We start from the raw sequence: 11046 nt of genomic DNA on the forward strand, positions 1-11046 counted from the left end.
CAATATTATTAAACATATATTATACAACAAAAAAAATAATTATAAAAGAAAACATTAACATAAAATAAATTATTAGTAATAAATTAGTAATAAATTCAAAAAAATAATAATACAATACAAAATATATTACTGTAGTATAATATTATTATTTTACTAATTATTTATTTTTTTTAAAAAAATAATCTATTATTATTAATAATAATAACAATAACTATAATAATACTATTAAAATTATCTAGTACAATTTAAATTTATTTTTTTTATTTTACATAATACTTACTTAGCTTAATCATAGATAGTATAACACAAACAACTAGTATAGTTAATCGCATCGACATTATAAACTAAAATATATATAATAATATATTTTATAAAATTATTTTTAGATAAGTTATAATTTAATAAAATTTTTTTATTAAACTAACTAGCTAGAATAAAAATATGCTCCTTATATACCCAATAAAAATTATTATTATTATTAAAAAAATACCCTTGTTTATTATTTTTAACTTAATTAATTAATTAGCAATGATAAATTAGTATTTATTATTTATTTAATATTTATTATAATGTCATGATAATAGAAATTTCCAAATTGTGTTTTTTTAATTAAGTTTCAAATAATATTTATTGTTTATTTAATTTTTAATATAATAACAATAATAAGATGATCAAGCTAATATTTTATTGTTATTATAATTATTAGTAATATTTTATTTAAGTAATATTGATTATATTAGTGTAATAATGTTTTTTGAAACATACAATAATTATTTAAGTCAATAAAATTTTATTAATTGTTTAACAAACAAACATATAAATCAAATTAATTATATTCAAAATTATATAATAAAAGAAATATATATTTTTTTATTAGTTTATTAATACTGTATATAAAAATATATATAATATTTTTTGTATACAAAATGTTTTTTTCTAAAATTTAATTGTTATTAATAATTAATAAACAAAATAGTAATTAAATCAATTATTAATTAAATATATTTTTTTAGTGTATATTGTTTTTATTAGTAAATTAAAAATTTAATTAAAAAAATGTATATTTGAAACTAAATAATTTTTTATATAAAATATATATGTAGTTTAGTTAATTAATACACAAAAATGTGCTAGCTAATATTGTACCTAATTAATTAGGTTAGTTACGCAAGTTAGTAGCAGTGGATGATCAAGCTAATATTTTTGTTTTGTCTGAGTTATTATTTAAATTATATATATATATAATACTTAAATAATTTTTAGTTAATTTTTTTAGTTTATTATATATTTTGTTTGTTTGTTAAGTCTAAAGTATATAAATATTTTTTTTTTTAAATAATTAATTTGTATACAAAATAATTTTTGAAAAATTTATATTTTTAACCTAAAACCTTCTATACCTTATTATAAAATTATTATTATTGTAAATGTAAAATAAATATTTATTGAGTTTATTAAACTTTTTTTTATTGTAATTGATAATATTAAAAATAAAATTAAAAATAATAATTTTTTGTTCTTGTTGTAAATGAATCTTAATGATATTGAAATTGAATTATTCAAAAAAAATTAAACATTATAATTTTATAAATATTATAATAATACAAAATAAACAAATTTTTTATTTAATAATAACAATACAATATAATTATTTTACTAACAACTAGTTAAAAATTATTTTAGAAATTAAATAATAATAACTAGAATTTTGAATTAATAATTTAAAAATATTAATTACAATTAGCAACAAATTTAATAATCTAATTATATACAAATAAATAAATTCAACAAAAAAAACAACATTGATTATTTAAATTATTTAAATGTACTAAACTGTATATTGTTATTGATTACACACACACACACAAAACATATTAATTGTAATAATTAGTATATTAATTAATAATTATTATTTGTTTAAAATTTATTTGTTAATATTAAATATTATCAACAACAAAAATATATATATATATATATATATATATATATATATATATATATATATATATATATATATATGTATTATATCATTGAATTTATAGCATTATCCAATGATACCGTATTATATACACATATTTAACCATGTGGTACACAAAATATACCTAAACACTGCTCATCCTCCGGACAGCAACCAAATAAACATTGTTCACAATCATCAGTATCTGAGCTAGCTAAAATTAATTAATTAATTAAAATAAATAAAAATTATTAATAAGTAATAATTTAAACAGTAGCAAAAAATTACTATTATTTGTATTGTTTTATTGTTTAATTAATATATATATATATATATATATATATATATATACTTACAATCACCAAGCAGCATCATCATAGTAAATGTTAGCATAATAGTAATTATGTATGATAGTAATAATGTATTAAATCTAATCATTATTATTATTATAGTTGATCAAGGTACAATTTTATTAACAATAATATTAAATTGTAAATTTTCAATTAACTAAATTATAAATCTATAATATATCTAAAATGAAACTAATTTTAAAAAAATAAAATGTGTTTCTTATATACTCTCTCTCTCTCTCTCTCTCTCTCTCTCTATATATATATATATATACTATAATATATACAGTATATGTTTAGTTTTTAATTATTTAATACAGACACCAAAAAAAATGTGCTTGCTAATATTGTACCTAATTAATTAAGCTAGTGTGTGACAAGTTTAATAGCAGTGGATGATCTAGCTAATAATATTTTTGCAAATAAATAATTTTTAATATTTCATAAAAATATTTAAAAATATTTAATTATAATAATAAATAACTTATTTATAATTTGTATAAAAATGATTAATTAATAACATTGATAATACTAAAAAAAAATGTAATGTCTAACATTTAAATACTTATTTATATATATATATATATATATATATATATATATATTTATATCTAAAACAAACAAACAAATAATATATAAATAATTAGTTATAAAGTTTATCATAAAAATTATAAAATATCTTTATTGGTTTATATACAGTGTATATATAGAAAAATATATAATTATTTTTTTGTACACATAATGTTTTTTATTTATTTAATTGTTAATAATAATTAATAAACAAAATAGCAATTAATCAATTATTAATTAAATATTTTTTTTAAATATATTTATTTAACAACAAGAAAATTGTTTTTATAAGTAAATTAAAAATTTAATTAAAAAAATGTGTATATATAAAAAATCAATTATAATTTATTAATTACATATTTAGTTTAGTTAATTAATACAGACAAAAAAATGTACTTGATAATATTGTACCTAATTAATTAAGCTATTTACACAAGTTAGTAACTAGATGATCAAGCTAATATTATTGTCTAAGTTATTATTTACATTATATATATATATATTGTGTAATACTTAAATAATTTTTAGTTAATTTTTTAGTTTAATTATATATTTTAATATACAATTATAAGTTTGTTTGTTAAGTCTAAAGTATATAAATATTTTTTTTGTTATAATTAATTTGTATACAAAATAATTTTGAAAAATTTATATTTTTAATCTAAAACAATATACCTTATTATAAAAATTATTATTATTGTAAATGTAAAATAAATATTTATTGAGTTTATTAAACTTTTTTTTTAAAAGTAATGTACTAGTAATTTAAATGATCAAGCTAATATTTTGTTTTTTATTAAGCAATAAGTAATCTAAAAAATAGTCTAATATTAGTAAATTGTTAAAAACTAATAATATTAAAAATAAAATACAAAATAATAATTATTTTTGTTGTTGTTGTAAAAAAATGAATCTCAATGATATAAATTGAATTATTTAAAAAAATAAATTTAAAACATTATAACTATTATAATAATACAACATAAAACACAAACATTTATATTTAATAACAATACAATATAATTATTTTTTACTAACAACTAGTAAAAATTATTTGATAGATTAAATAATAATAATAACTAGAATTTTTAATTTAATTTAAAATATTAATTCTAATAAACATTACAATTATAATAATCTAATTATATAAAATAAATAAATTAAAAAAAACAAAATATTGATAATTATTATTTAAATGTACTAAACTGTATATTGTTATTGATTACACACACAACAAAAAAACATATTATAATTAGTATTTAATTAATTTGAAATATTTTTCCATTTAATTATGTATTAATTAATTAATTAATTTAATTGTGTATTAATTAATTAATTTAATTATGTATTTATTAATTAATTTAATTATGTATTAATTAATTAATTTAATTATGTATTAATTAATTAATTTAATTATGTATTTATTAATTAATTTAATTATGTATTAATTAATTAATATAATATATATATATAATATTATATTATCAATTTACATCATCATCCAATGATACCGTATTATACCTACATTTAACACACACACACACACACACACACACACACCCACCCACACCCACCTACCCCAGTGTGTATTAAAACCCTTATTATTATTATTATTTAAAAAATTTTATAAACACATAATAGACCAAGTAGACATGTTTCATCCTCTGGACAGCAACCCAATAAACACCTTGGTTCATCTGGATCATCACATTGTGTATCTGAGCTAGCTAAAAAATTAATTAATTAATTAATTAAAATAAATTAATATTATTAGTAATAATTTAAACAGCAAAAAAATTTGTACTACTATTTTCTATTGTATTGTTTTGCTGTTATTGTTTAATTATAGTAATATATACTTACAATCACCAAGCACCATCATATTAAATGTTAGCATAATAGTAATTATGTAAAATAGTAATAATGTAAATCTAATCATTATTATTATTGTTATTATAGTTGATCAAGGTACAATTATTTAACAATAATTAAATTGTTTTTTAATTAACTAAATTAAAAAATCTAATATATCTATAATGAAACTAATTTTTAAAAAATAAAATGTGTTTCTTATATACTCTATATATATATATATATATATGTGTGTGTGTATATATACAGTATATGTTTAGTTTTTAATTATTTAATACAGACAAAAAAATGTGCTTGCTAATATTGTACCTAATTAATTAAGCTAAATGTGACAAGTTAGTAGCAGTGTATTATCAAGCTAATTATATATATTTTTCATTTAATAATTTTTAATATTTCATAAAAAAATAATTGAAATATTTAATTATAATAATAATAAATAATAATATTTATATTAAATGATTAATTCATAACATTGATAATACATATAAATTATATATTATTATATATATACATATTTAAAACAAACAAACAAATAATATATAAATAATTAGTTATAAAGTTTTTTTTATAAAAATATAAAATATATTTATTATTAATAAAATAAATTATAATTATTTTTTTTGTACACAAAATGTTAAATTATATATTAGAGACAAAAAAATTACAATTAATTATTATTATTATTATATATTCAATATTAATTTAATATAAATTATGAAATATTAGATGAAATACTATTAGATATATTAAATTATTTATAACAGCAATAGTAATTACAATATTTAGTTTATCGGCGGCGGCATAGTTGGCCACCAGTGGACAGGGAAGCGGATTATCGTCCATCAGTTCCCCACTACTACTACTAGTAGTCATACTGTTATTATTATTAATAATATAACTATTATTATTATTATTATTATTATTATTATCACTATTAAAACAATGTCGGAAATTATCTTTGAATAGCCGACACTGAAAGTCAATACGTTGGCCATAACTGATGGTTAGGTTATTATTATGATTACCGCCGCAATGTTTTTCAGCGGTTGTCCATCGCATACGACAATCGCTACAATTGATAGGATTGCGCCATAATTTCAGAGTAACTGACCGTAATTTAAACAATGGTTTGACCAGCGATTCATTTAGATAGTCAATCAGGTTATCGGATAGTTGTAGATCAACATAGGGTCGGCCAATGGCCAGTAGTGAACCCGACCGGAATGATGTCGAATTGAGACGATTTTTACTCAAATCGATAAACAGATGGCCACCGATAGCACGGCCGCCGCCACCGCCGCCGCTGTCGCGGACAACATGTGGATCACTGAATGTCAGTGATTGCGGGTCCAGTCGATCGATAAGATTGTTTTGTAGGGACAGATAGGAAATACTGGGCAATTGGCTGAATGCCCGATCACCTATACTACCGATACGATTGTTGGCCAACGATAGCCTACGTAGACGTGATTGCGGGCCAGAGATTTGTCGAAAAGCATCGGCCGGTATATACTTGAGGCCACAGTCGACAACATGTATGAGACTGGCATTGAGGAACTGACTCAATACCCGAAATAGCTGGTCGACACTGTCATCCCGGCGCCCGAGTGATGGATTGGCTTCCAATACTACCCGATCGGTAATACCGTAAGTGGACTTAAATGCTTCCGTATGTATTGTTTCGAGATAGTCATTGTGATCGATGGCCAACTCCCGGAAGGCATACCTGTCCAGAGTATCCGATTCAATGGAGTCGACTATTGAGTTTTGAAACTGAAATTTTTCGTATATAACCACTGATGGCTGTCCACTATCTGTTGACGGTATTAGTTGACGACTAGACTCTTGAAATATTTGTTTCAGTACCAGATTTGATGATATAGTTTTGCCGCAATTAAATTGGGATAATCGGGTACTACAGTCGCACGGATAGACTGTATAGGCTGGCGGACATATAGCCGGTGCCGATAACACCGATGATGACCTACTGGTGCTGTATATTTGGTGCAATAGCTGTACTAATAGTAGATTCAGTGTCCAATGTCTGACTATTATTTAATATTAATAATAAGTATTCAATAAAAAAAAATATTAAATTAATTTTTTCAAATAATTTATTACTAATTATAATTAAAAACATTGTTATTATTATTATTATTAATAGTATTTTTTGTTGTTAAAAAATTTTTGATTAATTATTTCTATGTCAATATATATGTGTGTTATATATTTTATTAGTTTTTTTAAAAAGTAATAAATTATAAAAAAAACTAAGAAACCAAACAACAAAAATGTTGACTTTAATCCAATTATTTTAATTAAGATAATTTTATTTATTTATTTTAAAATAGATTATATTTTTTTAATAATATAAAAACTTATAGATTATAACTATAAACAAAATTTTTTGAAAAAATTAAATTTAAAACATTTTGTTTTTTTTGGATAAAATTGTATTTTAAATATTTTTCTAAACTAATAAAATAATTAAATAACAATTGGGTTAATATTATATTAATACTTGAATACAATTGAATTAATTTGAAATTAGTTAATATAATTAAATAGATAATTGTAAAACAATGCTAAAATTATAAATTATAATTTATCTATAATTTAATAATAAAAATAAAAATATTATTTAATGTAAGTTAGTTAGCAACAAAAAAACAACAAAAAATACATTATAATTAACTATTCAACAAATATTTGAGTTTTTTTTGTTAGTTTTTCATTTAATTTGTTTTTCAAACAAATATCAATGCTATTTATATAGTGTACTTAATATTAATATATAATGTAATTTACAGTACATATTAATTTATAAAAATGTTTTTTTTTATTAAGTACTTATAATATCGTATAAAAATATATAAATTTCAAAAAATATTATTATCTTAATATGAAATCAAATATGAAAGTTGTTTTTATTATTATTATAACTATCATATATACTGTATATATATATATATATATAATATAATATATATATATATATGTATGTATATATATGTTGTAAATATTTTATATGATTTATTTTTAAGCAATTATTTCATTAACATAATACCGTAAAAATTTTTTTGTTTTGTTTAGTTTGAATGTTGAATATAATAATATTAATATTAAATCATAAATATATTTTTAGTTGTTTTAGTTGTATAATTAAATCATAAAAATTTATTGTTAATAGAAAAATATTGTTAAATTTATATATATATATAAATATCTAAAAATATTTTGATTGATAGCAACAAATATGTTAAACATTACTGTATAATACTATAGTATATAATTGTTATTATATACTAAACAATAGATTTATTTTTTAAAAATAATAGTTTATTGTATTATAATTAATAGGATTATATATATATATATATATATCTAATAATAAATAAATAAATACTACTATAATATCTATTATAAGTGTAATGTTAGTAATTAAAAATTAGTTGTATAATATTATAGTAAAAGTTATAGTAAATATTTTTTAAAACAAAATATTTATACAAAAAAATATATTAATACAATATATTATTAGTTAACTATTTATTTTTGTATATATATATATATACGTAAAATAGGTGTTAATTTATACACTGTATTTACACCCATATTATTATTGAATAAATTATACATATATTTTAAAAGCTATACCTAATAGGTATTACCCATACATACCTCTCATGTTGTTGTTGTAGTTGAGTTTTGCACTGGTAGTAAATTTTATATATATATATTAAATATAAACTTATTTTATATGAATATTTTGTAATAAAAATTGATGGATAATATTTGCAAAAATATTATTATTATTATTATTCACGTCAATCATTATGCATATAAATATATATATATATTCAATATTTAATAATATTTATGATTCATATATATTATATTTTTAATATTTTATTATATGTTATATAAATAACAAAATTTATGTTTAACTAAACTAAACAAAAAACATTTATTATAAAAATATTATTAACAGTAGTATTATTATTATAAAAATTTAATATCCATAGCGTGTATATCACTATTTAGTTTATTATAAAAAAAACTTGAAGATAAAAATATAAATGTATTTTATTTAAAACATTAGTTATTATTATTATTATTTTAAATGTTGTTAAACAACTAAACCGTTGTGTTATTTTAGTTTAGTTAAAATGATTTATGTTTTATATTATATATATACTGTACCACAAAATAAAAATATTAATTATGTTTTACATTACTATAAAAGTATATAACAATTATATCAAACATACATATGTTATACACATATACAGTATATATACTGTATATTTAACAAATTGTATCAAACAATAGATATGTATGAAAAAAAACATCAACAACTTTGTTGTTGTTGTTATCGTATGTATGAAACAGTTGGTTGAGTTGGTTGGAGGGGTTAGGACTTGTAAACTGATGGGAACGGTGTGTATGTATATATATGAGGAATGTTGTCATCGCTTAGGTATCTCTCTCTCTCTCTCTCTCTCTCTCTCTCTCAACTATGGCACCGGCATATGTTATGTTAGGCACTACTAGTAGTACTACTAAATGTACAAAACTTATACTACATATATATTTTTACCCACCATTTGACTTACTTGTTAGTATTCAGGGTCTTTCCCCGGTTAGAGAGAGAGAGAGAGAAAGAGAGAGAGAGAGAGAGAGAGAGAGAGAGAGAGAGAGAGAGAGGACAGGCAGCTTACATATACAATACATACTAACCTTATATTATACTACCAGTGCTTAAACACATGTATGAATAGCCGGTCTCTCTCTCTCTCTCTCTCTCTCTCTCTCTCTCTCTCTCTATGTATGTATGTATGTATATATAAAACATATATATATATATGATGTGGTTATATGTATGCCATGTAAGCCTATCGCTGTCAAAGTCAAGGTTTGATAGATAATATTATAAGTTTTTTGTGTATGTATTTCATTTGAAATTTGATTTTTTAATTTAATAGTAATTACAGTATTTAGTAGAATATATTTCAAACATTTTAAACATAATTTTTTTTGTTTTGTATTTTTTTTGTCAGTATTTTATTTAATCATTGAAATATTAGTAATAATTTTTTTTAAAAAAAATATTTGCGATATAAACTTAAGTATAGTTTATATCTTATAACTTATAAGTTATAAAACATTTTTTGATTTTTGTAATAAAATTATATATATTTATAACCAAACAGTTTGAATGGATTTTTATATAAATTTTAAATGTATTAAAACATATGTTTATAACTGATATATTATATGATTTGTAAAATGGTTTTTATTTGATTGTTATGAGTTGTTTGAGTGTAGTGTAGGTATAGTTAAAATAAAAAAAAACTTTTTAAATTAATTAACAAAAAATAAATAAAATATTTTTTTAAAAACTGTTTTCAAGTCACTTATCATGCATTACATTATACAGWCATTTAAACAGTAAATACCGGTTGATATCATATACTGTATATTAAAATGCATTTTATTATATAATAAATTTAAAAAAGTATTATTAAAACTTTATATCAACTGTAGATATAATAAATGTTTTATTTTTTTGTCAGACAAATATGTCACACAAAAAACCAGTATATGATTAATAGTATTGTTATATCATATATGATATATTAGATAATACTTAAGTTGATGTCATTTAAAGTTTTTTGACACTTATATCATGTGTATGTGTCATCTAATTGAAAATTATAATAATAATAATTATTATTATTATTTAGAATAGTATTGTTTTTWWAAAATAATTTATGAATTAAATGTTTTTGTTTAAAATAAAAAAACAAAAATTGTTTTTCTAAATATAAAATTTTAACTATATAAATATAATTTATATGCATATACAATAATAATGTATAAACTTATATAATTAAAATATAATTTTTTAATATATATATTACAATTATGTTTTAATTATATAAGTTTATAAATGCAAATTAAATATATAATGTTTATATCCGATATATATATATATATATTTATATATATATATATATATAGTTAGTTAATGATAATTATTATTATTTCATACTAATTCATATTATAAAAGTAAATTAAGTTTTAAATTTTAAAAATAAATGAATAAAATAATAATTAATTTATATATTGATTTATTTTTTTTTAAAAAATATACGATATACTATTTATATATTTTTTACAAATAATAATTTTTTTTATATCATTTAAATAAAAATTTTAACAGGCTTATTTTGTAATATTTAAAAAAAATTACAGTATATATAATTATCTAAATAGTTAATGAATCATGAA

General features: G+C 18.3%; 1 protein-coding gene across 1 annotated transcript; it reads right to left on the reverse strand.

Moving 5' to 3' along the window:
* Positions 1-5066: 5066 nt before the first annotated feature.
* On the reverse strand, positions 5067-8478 carry LOC128954471 (uncharacterized). Its single transcript, XM_054300053.1, has 3 exons — positions 8434-8478; positions 5694-6800; positions 5067-5071 (listed from the first exon to the last, which is right to left on the reverse strand). Exons 1-3 carry the CDS (start codon positions 8438-8440, stop codon positions 5067-5069), a joined length of 1119 nt encoding a protein of 372 aa, XP_054156028.1. The 5' UTR covers positions 8441-8478.
* Positions 8479-11046: the final 2568 nt, after the last annotated feature.

The sequence above is a fragment of the Oppia nitens genome, unplaced genomic scaffold, assembly GCF_028296485.1.
Source record: "Oppia nitens isolate AA-2021 unplaced genomic scaffold, nextdenovo-longstitch-racon4-pilon3 scaffold27_pilon_pilon_pilon, whole genome shotgun sequence".
Taxonomy (NCBI): domain Eukaryota; kingdom Metazoa; phylum Arthropoda; class Arachnida; order Sarcoptiformes; family Oppiidae; genus Oppia; species Oppia nitens.